The sequence below is a fragment of the Saccopteryx leptura genome, chromosome 2 (genome assembly GCF_036850995.1).
Source record: "Saccopteryx leptura isolate mSacLep1 chromosome 2, mSacLep1_pri_phased_curated, whole genome shotgun sequence".
Classification (NCBI taxonomy): domain Eukaryota; kingdom Metazoa; phylum Chordata; class Mammalia; order Chiroptera; family Emballonuridae; genus Saccopteryx; species Saccopteryx leptura.
The window spans coordinates 252,156,505-252,171,206 of record NC_089504.1 but is presented as its reverse complement, the minus strand read 5'-3'; the positions used below and the strand labels follow the sequence as shown (position 1 = coordinate 252,171,206).

Sequence of the window (14,702 nt, the reverse complement as noted above, 5' to 3'; positions counted from 1 at the left end):
CTTCCTCAATTTTAAAATGAGATTGGACTACATCATTTCTAAAGACTTTCTAGGTTTAAAACTGCCTAAATTTATTAAAGAACTCAATCATTCCACAAATATTTTTTTTAATTTTGAAGTTTTATTGAAGGAGATTTGTTAAATAGGCCGGCCGCATATGGCTAACGCGGGGCAACTGCAGACCCAAACCATGCACTCACAAATATTTGAGTTACTTTTCATGTGCCATCCACTGACGTGGATTCGAAGTACACAATAGTGAATAAAATGGACAAAGGTTCTGCTCTCCTGGAGCTCCCATTCTGATGGCAGGATGGCAAATGATACACCATTAAACAGGTGAACATAAGGTATCAGTTGATAATAAGTACACTGAGAAAAAATAAAACAGGAGAAGGGGAATTAGGACATGGGGTGGGGGGCCATGAATAATCAAGGAGACCTCAGTGATAAGGTGACATCTGGATAAAGACCATGATGAAACATGATGAGACATTTGTAACAAAGAACATTCCAGAAACGGAGTAACATAAGCCTGGGCAGAAGTAGGATTGGTGTGTTGAAGGAAGCAAGGAACAGCAGTCACTGAGGCCACAGGCAGTGAGGAGCAAATTGAGGTAGAGCCTGAGAACACTCCTAAGTGCAAGAGGAAGCTATCGCATGGCTTTGAGCAAAGAAGTGGCAAGTAAAGTTGCCACACATTTTTAAAAGAGCGCTCAGGCAGTTGTGGTGAGAACACACTGTATGAGAAGCTTTGTGGCCATCGAACCGAGAGATGCCGGCCAGTAGCTTGGTCCAAGGGGCTTGCAGTACTAGCGTACAAAGAGGTGGTCAGACTGCCAGGTTAATTTTGAAAACAGAAGCAGGATTGGTGAGCTTTCATATATTTGAGGAGCCTCTGTTTAGCATATGTGAAAACACATTTGCTGTCAGTCCTTGTAGAGCTGGGTGACCATAACTGTGCCTTGACCTTCAGGAAGTCAGTGAGTATGAGCCCGGTGGGGTTTCACTCTGGAGCTTACAGGCCCTTCCTATCCCTGAGGCCCCCCTGGCCCGGGTCACTGTCCAGGAGAGGCTGGTCGAAGTGAAGAAGTCTGGCCTTGAAGAGGTGCTGCAGTTCTTACACTGTGGGGTGAGGGGTCATTTGTCCTCAAGGTTCTTGCTCCATGTGACTTTGTCGTTGCTCTGGTCCCTCATTGAGCTTTGAAGTTCTTTCCGCACAAAGAAATATAACCCCGTGTCCACTGCAAACAGGAGTCCCATCACCAGGCAGAAGGCGATGTGGGGCCACAGTGGAAAGTGCAGTGGGATGGGCAGAGTGGCCGGACCTACTAGAAGCAGAGGGATGGGGAAACAGCTGTTGTTAAGGCAGAAATTTGGAATCAACAGTCAGGTCCCCAGTTGCTCCCTTTTGCAAAGCCCTCCAAGCCAGGGGCTGAGGCTCAGGTCAGGAGCAGACAGGTTCCAAGTCTGCAGGGAACCTTTTCATCTCTGCACCTTCCCAAATAAAGCAACTGGTCAGCATTTCCCAGATGGTGGCCTTGCACACCTCTGTTTGGAGGGACAGGATAGAAGTTGAAGGTGTTCAGAACAGGCCTTCCCACAGTGTGCTGCTTTGGCGCGTGGATTATTTTGAGCTGAAGGCAATGAAGACCCTGCCGACTCATGAGAAACTCTTACCTCTTCCTTAAAGAATTTAAATTAGGGGCCTTGCTCATAATAAGAGTTATCACCAGAAATAACGTTCTATGGCCTATCTGTAGTGCAAGGCAAACTACTAATTACTGGATAGCTGCTCTTTGTATCGTCCTGCAATGACCTTCCTCCCCTCGGAAGGCCCTGGTGACTTACCTCATCCTTAGCTGAGGATGTCACACACCCTCACTTTCTCTTTCTGTCTCTGAACCTCTTAAGTCAGTGGGGTTCCTGTCTTTAATTAAATTTGCTCATTTTCTCTTGTTAATCTGTCTCAAGTCAATTTATCAGACCAGATGCAAGAAATCTAATAGGGTAGAGGACATTTCTTCCTCCCCAGAAGGTTTTAGAGGAAAAGGCTCTGAGGTCGCATAGTTTTGCAAATGCCTTATCAAACTTAGTTTAACAGTTTTCTTTAAAACAGGGCTTCTTGAAGCCTTGAATATGCATCATTAATAGAAAAGCCTCTCGAGGAGTTATGTGACTGGGGCACAGCCTTTGGGGAACAGAGAACTAGGGAACCCACAGACCACATTAACAGTGCTTCACTTACCACCTCCTGAGGTCAGAGCTGGGCAATGTTCACTGACCAACACTAGTCTGGGCAGAAATAGCTCGCAACGCCCCCTGAAAGGGCAGGATCCAGATTTCACGAAGCACAATTTCTCCAGAACAGACAGAGGCCTTGTTCTGTCTGTTTTATGTGGAGAGACTGTCATACCCCATGGCTCCCTTGAGCTTAGACAGGAGCCTAGGCTGAGAGGGCCCACAGGGAGACACAAACAAGCTTCAGAACCCTGCACACAGGGGGACATGTGACAAAGTGAGGTGGTTTGAGTGAGGTGGGAAAAAAGTGTGGGTGGTGATGTCTGCTAGATGGATTTGAGGGCGGTGAAAAGGTGGCTTTTGTCCCTTGAGAGTTAAAACTCCAGGTGAATGGCCCCATTTCTATGACCCCTTAGGAGCAAGCTGCATGTTCACATAGCAGTCAGGTTAAGCTAGGACTCTGAGGGTTCCTGTTGATATGAAAGAGGCCCACTCAGGAGAACACAGTTACTGAAGCCTGAAGAAGACCAGTAATCCCCGCCCTACCCAGCCTTTCAAGGCCTGGAGCTCCTTGAACAGCCTTGGTTCTCACCTCGGACAGTGATGCTCACAGGGTGTGATGTGTATACCATACTGATCCCGTGACTTGTGCAGTGGTACTTGCCACTGTGACTGGTCTTTGCTTGTGGGATTGAGAAGCTGGAATTCACACTGTATTTTTTAAAATAACCCTTGTGTTTTCCATCCTGATAGAATATGACCTTGTGCAGAGGCTGGTTCCTCCAGCGGTGGCATCTCAGCACGATGGGCTCCCCCTCCTGGAACACCAGGCGTGGGGTCTGGAGCAGCAGCCAGTCTGAAAGACATAAAAGGGAAGGAAAGGGTCTGAGGCTGGACGCCCAGGCCCTCGCGACCTGGTGTCGGGGGCTGCATTACTCACAGAAGGTGAAAGTGAGGAAGGAGGGGCAGGCCCCCTCTTCCCTGGGAAGGAAGAAATGAAAAGAATACAATGGAAAGGAGACAGCAGGGGTAACCAAGTCAGCCAGTGATAAATTAACTATATCCCACAGTTACAATACAAAGCAAGAATAGCAGGATCTGTATGTAACTAAGGCCAGTGATCTGGAAACCCCTTCCTCCTTGCTGACCCCACCAAAACCTTCCCTCCCTTCTCCTGAGTCCTGGGAAACTTAAACAAAGAAATCACATGCCCATTGCTTAGATACTGTAAAGGTATATAATCTATAAGAAAATCAACTTCAGGGAGCCTGTGTTTTGGAGCGACAAGCCCCACGTGCTCCACCGGCTTTAATAAATTCTACTTCCTTCATCAAACTGGGCGTTTTTTGTCCTCCTTTGATTCCTGCAATAAAAGGAAGTCGGGTGGATGAAATGAAGATGCTTCATGGCAGATATGAGCATTCTCTTACAGGCAAAACATGGTGGGACCTGTGAGTCCCCCGGACCCCTGAAGGATAGAAGTCTTCAGAAGTTTCAAACATAAAGAGTAGGAGGGACCCATGGCCTGGTGGGAGAGGGGCAGTGAGGAACCAAACACACTAGGCTGGAGTAGGGAAATGGGTGCACTTCAGTAACTGGCGATGATGGAACGGGACCTGAAACCTTCAGTTTGTGTGGACACAGCATTTATGGTCTGGGGATTACTAATTAAATGGCAGCTTTTGAGCAAGTTTTGGGAAGTGAGGGAGCAAACATCAGAGCCTTGGTATAGTTGATAAGAGAGCATAAAACAGGGCCTAACCTGTGGTGGCACAGTGAATAAAGCATTGACCTGGAATGCTGAGGTTGCCGGCTCAAAACCCTGGGCTTGCCCGGTCAAGGCACATATGGGAGTTGAAGCTTCCTGCTCCTCCCCCCTTCTCTCTCTCTCTCTCTCTCCTCTAAAATAAATAAATAAATAAAAATAATTTTTTTTAAAAAAAGAGAGCATAAAACAAAAACCTGAGGTCAGGATTCTGGTTTTAGCTTTTACCCTTAACTTCTGGGCTCTGAGATCTCATGGGCTTAATTTCTTAATACAATGAATGTGTGGTAGGCAGCTAGACAGACAGGTGCACAGCCGGGATGATAGGCCAGGCCTCAGTTGTGTTTCAGCACCAGACCCAGAAAAGCAGCAAAACCAGACAACCAACTCCACAGCTGACCTCAGGACCAGCTGCATTGATTGGGGATGCCCTGGCACTGGCCAATCAGTGGAGACCAGGACCCTGAAAGGACACATCTGGAGAGCTGAGGAATGTCCTATTAAAATTCTCCCCAAGACCATCCCTAAAACCTCCGCCCTTAAAACCCCTTAGGACAAAGGATCCGGTGAGCACTCCCTCCGGAGAGCACGCTGGTGCCCTTCCCCTCCTCTTCCCTCTCCAGATGAGTTTCTCTTTTTCTCCTAAGTTCCCCCTTCTTTTGCCTCTGTAACTTGTTTCCTAAAGCCCATTACTTCTACCTCAGTGGCTTGCTAAATAAACTTTCTCTAATATTTTGAATCTTGGCTCTGAATTCTTTCCTAGACAGAACTCAAGTACCGAGGTTGCTGAATCAAGGCCCAGTTTGACCCCACAGGTGTTTGGGGTGGGACAGCAATGGACACAGAGACCAGATAGGTAGTTGTGATGTCACTGGACAGGTTATGAGGCCGAGCCTGTGGGGGAAGAAGAAATCTTCCTCTACCCTTCTAGCTTCTTTTGTCCAGTTAATAATCACATAGACGTGAGGCAAATTAACAAAGAAAATGAACAAATTTAATCACATACATGTCTGGGCACCCCACAGACATGAGAGGTTCAGAGAGAGAAAGGGACAATGAGTGATACAAGACATTCTGGGCTAAGGATGAGGTAAGGCACCTGGGCTTCAGAGGGGAGGGAGGTCATTGCAGAACGATATGAAGAGCAGCTATCCAGTAATTTGTAGTTTGCCCTGCCCTCTAGATAGGCCATAGAAAGTTATTTCTGGTGGTAACTCTTTTTATGTGTGTATTTTTCTGAATTGAGAAGCAAGGAAGCAGAGATACAAACTCCTGCATGCGCCCAACCGGGATCCACCCAGCATACCCACTAGGGGGCAATGCTCTGCCCATTTGGGGCATTGCTCTGTTGCTCAGCAACCGAGCTCTTTTTAGTGCCTGAGGTGGAGGCCATGGAGCCATCCTCAGCGCCTGGGCAACTTTGCTCCAATGGAGCCTTGGCTGCAGGAGCAGAAGAGACAGAGAGAAAGGAGAGGGGGAGGGGTGGAGAAGCAGATGGGCGCTTCTCCTATGTGCGCTGGTCAGGAATCAAACCTGGGACATCCACACGCTGGACCAATGTTCTATCTGGTAGTAACTCTTAAATTCTTTAAGGGAGAAATAAGAGTCTCTCAGGAGCCCTCTGGGTCTCCATTGCATTCAGCTCAAAATAATTCGCATGCCAAAGCAGCACAACTTGGGCAGGGCTGTTCTGAACCCTAAGTCAATATTTATTCCCCTTTCAATGGAGCACCATCAACAGAAAGTGAGTCCACCACCAAGATCTCTCTGAGACTGGACCTTAAAAGACTCCAAAGAAACACTCTTAAGCAGAATTTTAATACTGCATGCTGACATGCAGCCATCTTCACCACAGTGCAGTTGAAGTCAACTACAGGATAAATGTGCTCACATGATCAGACGTTGGGTGGGGTGTGGTTTGTGTGTAGGATTTCTCTACAGAATCTGTTAGACTGAACACTCAGAGATATACATAAACCTAAGTCAGATCGTGTGACTCCCTTAATTAAAGCCATCTAATGAAGTCTCATCTCATTTAAGGACAAAAGATGACATCATTGCACCAAACTACAAGCCTCCCCAAAATTCATTAGCAAGAAAGAGGGACAGAGAGAAGAACAGACAGGAAGGGAGAGAGATGAGAAGCATCACCTTATAGTTGTGGCACCTTAGCTGTTCATCAATTGCTTTCTCATATGTGCCTTGACCAGGAGGCTCCAGCTGAGCCAGTGACCCCTTGCTCAAGTCAGCAACCTTGGGCTCAAGACAGTGACCATGGGATATTGTTGATCTCATGCTCAAGCTGGGTTTCAAGCCCGGGTCCTCAGCTTCCCAGGTCAATGCTCTATCCACTGTGCCACTGCCTAATCAGGGTAGCCTCCCTACCCAGCATTTCTGACCTCATCTTCCAGATTCCATGGACCCCCGGCCTCCTCATGCATGCCAGGCACCCCATCTCAGGGCCTTTGCCTTCTGTTGGCCTCCAATCCATGTGCTGACCACACTGCCATGAGGGCAGGAAGGTTTTCTGCAGCAAGATTTCTTTCTGCTCCTCTCAGCCCTGGTGGCCTTTTTGTGGCCGTGTGCCTTTTTTGCTTAATCAGGACTGAGGCCAAACAACCTCATATATTCTGAGGCACATGGAGGCAAAGCTGGGGTGGCGAGTAGGGAAATGACTGGGCGGAAACTGCTTGGAACAGCTCACAGCCATGCTCCAGGGCACGGCTACACCCTCCATCCCCCCAGCCCCTAAAACCCTCTGCTGTGTCACACTTCTCGTGCTTGTCCTCCCAGACCCGCCCGGGGCCTCCTCCACTGACCAGCAGTCACATTCAGATACACAGGGTCACTGAGGTTGGTCTGGTTTGTCTGGCAGCTGTAGTCGCCCTGGTCACTGAGGCTGGCCTTGAAGCTGTAGCTGGGCTGGTCCCGGTTCGGGATGATGATCCCATTATGAAACCACTGGGTGGAGCGGTCCCCAGGGCTGTGGGCCCCCAGGCAGTTCAGAGTCACATTGTCTTCCTGGAGCACGTTGAACCAGGGGGGCTCCAGGCTCACCACGGCCTTGGGGAATCGTGCTGCACAGGTGAAGGGCAGAGAGAAAAAAGGAGCAGGGATAAACGACCTTGGAGGGACCATGGATTCCCAAGGAGCTCCCAGGGGCACTCAGAGCCCAGAGCCCATTGTAGACCCAACTATGAACCCGTGTGCTTCCAGCAGCCTCAATCCCTCTGTGTCTTTGGTTCTTTGATGTATCCAGTAGGAACTTTACCAAGAAGCAAACCCCAGGCCCCACTAAAATGGGGGAATTTCCCATGCTGAACCCAAGCCCGCTTCGTGGTGGAACAGGCAACAACAGCGTAAATCCAAGACGGTATTGAGCAGACTCACCAGCTTCCCTGTCTGCAGAAGCTGTGAAAGAGAAGACGGCTGTCAGTGAGGGGCAGGGGAAGACGGGAGAGCAGATGTAATTGTGGGCGTGGGGGGAGGAGATGCTGAGGGGGTGGGGTGGGCTGAAGCTTCTTCTTCCCCCAGGACTTGTCTCAAGAGCCTGTCTCCCTTGATCTCGGTTAGGTACTCAGAGCTTGTGTCCTCATCCCGTCCCTGTCTCTCCACCAGGCTACAAAGTAAACATGAGTGTCTGGTGCAGCGACTGTGGAAGGACCTCTGAATTCTGACCGTAGGGACCAGTAGAGGGGTAAGGATTCAGGGCTCTCTCTCCCCTTACGGCCCGTCCCCAGCCCCCAAGGCCCAGGCCTGCCCCTCACCACCCGGGGCCCAGTGGCTGAAACCACCCTGCCCCGCAGTGACCCTTACTCACCCAGCAACAACAGAACAAACACTCCCAGTGGTTGGAGCAGCCACAGGCCGCCGGCGTGTACCTTCGGAAGCATTCTGGTCTTCGAGGTCTTCCCCAGCACTGAGCCGGCGTCTGGCGGGGATCAGGAGATGAGCTGAGGAAAGAGGAAGGAAGCTGTTTCGCCCTCTCACACCAGCTTTCAACAGTCACCAGACTCCATTTCTGCTAATAAATCAGCAGCAACAAATCAAACGACGAGTTGAGTCTGCTTTTCTGACTAATCTCCCTTCCACGTGTCAGCTTGTCTTGTCCTTGTGAAAGCCCTGGCGGGGTTATTGCGCAGGGTGAGGAAACTGGTGGAAACCCCAAGAAACAGAGCTAGGGGCGGGCCCTCATTGTGGGTTCTCAGTCTGGTGCCTCCCCAAACACCCTTCTGCGGCCTCTAAGGCTGGTACACAGAAAGTTCTAAAGGAGTTTTGACGGAGACAAGATAAAGGAACCCATTTATATCTGCAACCAATAAGGATCTATATGAAATAACCACAACGAAAGGAAGTGCTTTTCCGTGGGAAACACTCAACCCAAGAGACTCTCTAAATACACTACTTCCTTCACCTGCTTCACACCTCCTGTCTCCGCACAACCCTCCAAAGAAGAAAGTCTTCAAGTTCAAGAAAGAATTTGGTTAAGAAAACCATAAGGTAATTTCAAAAGCTACCTGTTTTGTGCAGGTGATGTGACTCAGTTTAGCAGCATGATATAATGGTTAAAAGTCAGATTATGGGGGCAACTGTAGACAACTGGGACATCAGACTTAAAACTTCGCACATCAGTCAACAGAGTGCGGAATGGGATAATCTACGGAATGGGAGAAAACATTTGCAAATCATGATCTGATAAGAGGTGAATATCTCAACAACAACAACAAAAACAACCTGATTTAAGAGGAGAAGCGCCCATCTGCTTCTCCACCCCTCCCCCTCTCCTTCCTCTCTGTCTCTCTCTTCCCCTCCCGCAGCGAGGCTCCATTGGAGCAGAGATGGCCCAGGAGCTGGGGATGGCTCCTTGGCCTCTGCCCCAGGTGCTAGAATGGCTCTGGTTGCAACAGAGCGACGCCCCTGAGGGGCAGAGCGTCGCCCCCTGGTGGGCGTGCCGGGTGGATCCCGGTCAGGCGCATGCGGGAGTCTGTCTGACGGTCTCTCCCCGTTTCCAGCTTCAGAAAATTAAAAAAAAAAAAAAAAAAAGAATGGGCAAGAGAGGCACTCTCCCTCCCAGGAGCATACCACACCCTTTCCCTTCCCTATCTTCCTGACAGGCATGCATCTCCTAAACTCTAAGGATCCCCAAAAGACTTGCCACCAGGCAAGCAACGGGTGGTGGCAGCTCGTCCCAGGCTAACCTCCTGAACCTGTCCCAAAGGGCCCATTTTCTCCGACTCCCCACGAACTGACAGTGGCTCCACCTTGGCTCACTCCTCTCCCTTTACATTTCTAATGAGCCAAAGCAGCCCCACCTAGCCTCTCTCCTGTGGCTTCTTCTATCCTAAGCCCTTTCTTGTCTCACTGTCCCCAGCTGTAATAAATGTACTCTCAATAATAAGTAAAAAGGCAAAAGATCTGAATAGACATTTCTTCAAAGAAGATATATAGACAGCCAATAGCACATGAAAAGAACATTCAACATCCCTAATTGTTAAAGAAATGCAAATCAAAGCCACATTACATCACCTCACACTCAGTAGAATGGCCACAAAACATAATAAAACAGAAAATAACAAGTGTTGGTGAAGATGTGCAGAAATTGGAACCCTTGTGCACTGCTGGTGGGAAGGTAAAACGGGCAGCTGTTATGGAAATCAGTATAAAATTTCTTTTTTTTTTTTTTGCATTTTTTTGCATTTTTCTGAAGCTGGAAACAGGGAGAGACAGTCAGACAGACTCCCGCATGCGCCCGACCGGGATCCACCCGGCACGCCCACCAGGGGCGACGCTCTGCCCACCAGGGCGCGATGCTCTGCCCATCCTGGGCGTCGCCATGTTGCGACCAGAGCCACTCTAGCGCCTGAGGCAGAGGCCACAGAGCCATCCCCAGCGCCCGGGCCACTTTTGCTCCAATGGAGCCTTGGCTGCGGGAGGGGAAGAGAGAGACAGAGAGGAAGGTGCGGCGGAGGGGTGGAGAAGCAAATGGGCGCTTCTCCTGTGTGCCCTGGCCGGGAATCGAACCTGGGTCCTCCGCACGCTAGGCTGACGCTCTACCGCTGAGCCAACCGGCCAGGGCAAAATTTCTTCAAATAATTAAAAATAGAACTACCACATGACCCAGCAAGCCTACTTCTATGTATTTATCCAAAAGAATTCAAAGCAATATCTCGAAGAAATATGCGCACACTCTTGTTTGTTGTAGCATTATTCAGAATAGCTACCAGGTGGAAGCAACTCAAATGTCCACGGACAGATAAATGGGTAAACAAAGTGTGGTTTATACATACAATGAATGGAATACTATTCAGCCTTAGGAAAGGAAATCCTGCCATGTGCTACAACTTGGATCAACCTTGAGATTTTGTTACAGTGAAATAAGCCAGTCACAAAAAAGTAAATACTGTCTATGAAGTATCTAACAGTAGTCAAACTCATAGAAACAGAAAGTACAATGGTGGTTGCCAGAGGCCGGAGGTGGGAGTTGGGTGGTGGGGAGTGGAGAGCTGTTTTGTTGAATGGGTACAGAGTTTCAGTTTCTCAAGATGAAGTTCTCCAAATCTGTTGCACAGCAATGTGATAGACAACAGACTGAATTCTTTTACATGATTAAGGTAAATTACATGTTGGGTGGGTTTGTTTCCTTTTTTTTTTTTTAACCACAGTTTAAAATTCTTTTGAAGTCAGACTATGGGATTTTGGACAAGGTACTTTAATGCTTTCAAACTTCAGCTTTCTCAGCTGTAAAATGGACACTCTCTGGTACCTAATAAAAGTTCATTTAAAAGTAGTTTTTATTTTTTTATGAGTGTTACCAAAGGTTTTTGTTAACCTTTGAATTTTTCTGGAAGCATGACACACTTTGCCCATATGATCAGAGCTTTATGATCTCATCTTTCTCTCTCTGAGTCAGCAATCATTCCAGAACTTTCAGGGTTCTGAAAGTCCCCAGCCTAAATGTCTTTGCTCCTCTCCATGCCCCTTTGCAGGCAGAAGTTTGGATACAAAGTTTCCTTATTTGCTCCTAACATGGTCACTTTCACTTGTACTTTCTAACTCTCTTAAACATTTTTTTCTTTTTCTTTTTCTTTCTCTCTCTCTTTTCCTTCTCTCCTCTCCTTCCTTTCTTCCTTTCCTTCCTTCTTTCCTTCCTTCCTTCCTTCCTTCCTTCCTTCCTTCCTTCCTTCCTTCCTTCCTTCCATTCAGTGAGAAGAGGGGAGGCAGAGACAGACTCCTGCATGCACTGGGACTGGGATCCACCCTACAAACCCACTAGGGGACAATGCTCTGCCCATCTAGAGCATTGCTCCATTGCTCAGCAACCAAGCTCTTCTTAGCACCTGAGGCGGAGGCCATGGAGCCGTCCTCAGCTCCCAGGGCCAACTTGCTCCAATCCAGCCATGGCTGCTGAAGAGAGGTGGAGAGAGAAAAAGAGAGAGACAGAGAAGCGAGAGGGAGGGCATAGAGAAGCAGATGGGCGCTTCTCCTATGTGTCCTAAATGGGAATTGAACCGGGACATCCATGCCAGGCTGATGATCTACCATTGAGGCAACCAGCCAGGGCCTCTTACACTTTCTTTATCCAAGCTTTCTTTCTAATGTCCTTTTGGATTATCTCACTAGCATAACCTGAATTGCTAATTTTGTGTTATCGAAACCCCTCTTCACAGCTGTGCTTATCAGTTACTGTAATGAAATTGTTACTGCTACTACCGTTGGATCTTGGTGATTAAGATTAGCATCACCTAAATCGTCGCCAGACACTCTCATTTACTCCAGAGGCAGGGGACAGAAGTGCCCTGTCCATACCTTGTTTCAAAATTTGACTTTATGATTAACTGTGTGGTAGATTTCTGCTTTGTAACAATCATAACAAGAAAAAAAAACAGCACGGTGTGACATCTGATAACAACTGATTCAAGCTGATTACACCAGAATTTAAGGGTGGAAGATCCATTTATTCAAATCATAGAAATAGAATGCTGAAGTCTAAATCCTTTATGTGTAAATAAGGAAAGCATGGTTCCAACCAGGGCTGTGAGCTAACCCAGGACACACCTCACTTAGTGCTGAGGTCTGGGTCCTCACCGTCTCCGTTTTCTCATCAGTACTTCCCACTCAAAACCTAAAGGTTATCATGTCATTTTGTCTAGTTATCTCAGTCATTCGTCTTTCCATGACTCAAGAGTAAGATCACCAGACTGAAATTTTCTCTGAGCCAGAGACCCTAATAGGTGCATAACACTTATTTTTCCTGAACTGCATAAACAGGCACGGAAAGACAAGAATGCTCACATTTTGAGCATCAGTTTATTGCCCTGAGTCTAAACTGAGTGGCCTCCATTTCTGATTCTTTTACCTAGCAGTTATCAGGAAGAAGGCTCAGTGTCAACTTCTCTAAAATGATACCTTGAACCATGTTAGGCCCTATGAAAGTAAAGCAATCCATGTGGGTGTGGGCAAGGGGCAGGGAGGGGGCAGGAAAGGAGAGAGCGAGGATTGAAACTGGAGAGAAGTACAGAGAAAAGCAGACAAGTGCGGTCACGTCTTCCAATTCTGTCTTCCCAAAACCACTTTCAATTTCACTTCCCATGGGCCAGCCTTCAACATGCTGTTTCCCCTGTTCGGATGTCTTTGAGGTTTCCTCATACATGTTTACAGCCTGTCTGACTTAACTTACTTTAATTTGGGTGGGTTTTGTTTTCTTGCGATCACTATTTTTCCTTGTTGAGGACACAGTCATTAACATCTCAGAGAGAATCAGCTTCTCGGGCAGTTAATCAGAGGAGGCAAATATCCTGAGTGGGCCTGTGACAGTTGGGGAGGGGCCTCCAGGGAGGGTCAGAAAGCTGGAAATAAAAGGCATTGAACTTACAATTTTACTGAGGGCTCATCTCATGCCTTTTGACACTTGCCTAAACAAAATAGGATTACATGTAAGCTATTTTCTTTTTCAAACAAACAAACAAAACAAAAAAAAACAAACAGAAAAAGTCAAATAGTGCTTTCCTCTCCCAGATTCTCGTGCCACTGTCCACCTCCACTGTGGCTCTTGACTGATGTTCTCCTCATGACTCCCCGGAGTTATGAGGGCAGAAGAAGGTGTTCCTTCTACCACAGGTGTGGGAAGACCAATTCCACTGCCACGGCCTTAACTGTGGGGGGTTCCTCTGGAGGTCCACACCACCGCAGCCACCAGGCCACGTGACAAGGAATATGCCTGCTTTGTTTAAAATGGGGTTGCATAATTTTTTCAGAAACCCATGCACCTCTCCTATTGGATGTTGAAGAAGGAAGAATCAGGGCCTCTTCAAGACTGGGCATCAAAAAGATAAAATTAATGTAATAATATATTTTCTGCAACTCAACATATGTATTCGTTTTCTAGGGCTGCCATAACAAAGTACCACAGACTCAGTGGCTTACTCAACAGAAATGTATTGCTTCCCCTTTCAGAGGCCAGAAGTCAGATCACAGTATCAGCAGGGTCATGCTCCCTCTGGAGGTTCAGGGGAAGAATCCTTCCTTGCCTCCTCCTAGCTTTTGGTGGCTCCCAAGGATTCCTCCATTGTGGCTGCATAACTCAAGTCCCTGCCTCCATCTCCACCTTACATGGCCTCTCTGTGTGTGTGTCTCTCTCTGTGTGTCCTATCCTCTTCTAATAGGGACACCTGTTATTAGATGTAGGGGTCATCCTAAACCCCAGAATGATTCTACCTTGAGATCTGTGACTAAATACATCTGCAAGGACGCGTTCTGGGGTTCTGAGTGGATATGAATTTTAGGGGGACACTCTGAAGCCACTATGCAAGTGTTCAACGTAAAATTCTTTTACTTTTGCTCTTAGCGTGAAAGTGTTCATGTAAAATGAAAAAGGGTATTTAAAATATCACAAGCTTGTTTTAATCAGCATTTCAGAGGTTACTAGCAAGATTGAACATGTTCACATAGGGTTTGTCTATTTGAAATCTTTCTCTGGCCTGACCAGGTGGTGATGCAATGGATAGAGCATTGGCCTGGTTCAAAGCCCCAAGGTCGCCAGCTTGAGCTCACCAGCTTGAGTGCTAGGTCGCTGGCTTGAGCCCAAAGTCTCTGGGTTGAGCAAGGGGTCACTGGCTCAGCCAGAGCTCCCCAGTCAAGGCACATATGAGAAAACACTTAATGAACAACTAAGATGCCACAGTTATGAGTTGATTCTTCTCATCTCACTCTCCCTTCTTTCTCTCTCTCTAAAAAGAAAAAAAAGAAAGAAAAAAACCCTTTTCTGAACACCCGCATGGACTTTATGTATTTTTTCAACTGACTTGCTATCCTTTCCTTATTGATTTCTGAGAAAACATGATAGAAAACACAACTGATTTCCCTAGTCCAAATATTGCAAATGTTTTTATTGTTTTATTTTTGCCATTTGACCCTGCATATGGGTGTTTTGAGCAGTTGAATGTTTTCCATCTAAAAATAGGTGGCTTTGTCATACAAAGAAATACTCTACCCACACCAATATTATAATTCTTCTCGTACTACAGTTTGAAATATGTAGGTTCAAATATCTGACCCATTACAGATGTACTGAGGTGTACAGAGGCAGTAAAGAAACAGTGAGCCTAAGACTCCCATAGGCCAGATCTCAGGGAACCAAACCATTTTCCCACAAGATGCATTGGTAATTGGAAAAGCAATTGAGTAACCAGAAACAAGA

General features: G+C 47.3%; 1 protein-coding gene across 2 annotated transcripts; it reads right to left on the bottom strand.

The window, feature by feature from the left end:
- Positions 1-124: 124 nt before the first annotated feature.
- LOC136395863 (low affinity immunoglobulin gamma Fc region receptor III-like) lies at positions 125-8,647 on the bottom strand. 2 transcript variants are annotated; one of them, XM_066371335.1, is made up of 6 exons: positions 8,524-8,647; positions 7,827-7,959; positions 7,397-7,417; positions 6,826-7,083; positions 2,834-3,097; positions 125-1,331 (listed from the first exon to the last, which is right to left on the bottom strand). In XM_066371335.1, exons 2-6 carry the CDS (start codon positions 7,897-7,899, stop codon positions 1,141-1,143), a joined length of 807 nt encoding a protein of 268 aa, XP_066227432.1. In that variant the 5' UTR covers positions 7,900-7,959; positions 8,524-8,647; the 3' UTR covers positions 125-1,140. The 2 variants fall into 2 exon arrangements, with proteins under 2 accessions (XP_066227432.1, XP_066227433.1); XM_066371336.1 differs by having other exon boundaries at positions 125-1,328.
- Positions 8,648-14,702: the final 6,055 nt, after the last annotated feature.

Coding starts and splice junctions, on each gene's coding strand:
- LOC136395863 (XM_066371335.1), bottom strand. CDS start 7,899: ATGCTTCCGAAGGTACACGCCGGCGGCCTGTGGCTGCTCCAACCACTG. Junction 7,418..7,826: donor GTTTGTTCTGTTGTTGCTGG/GTGAGTAAGGGT, acceptor TCTCTTTCACAG/CTTCTGCAGACAGGGAAGCT. Junction 7,084..7,396: donor TTCTGCAGACAGGGAAGCTG/GTGAGTCTGCTC, acceptor TCACCTGTGCAG/CACGATTCCCCAAGGCCGTG.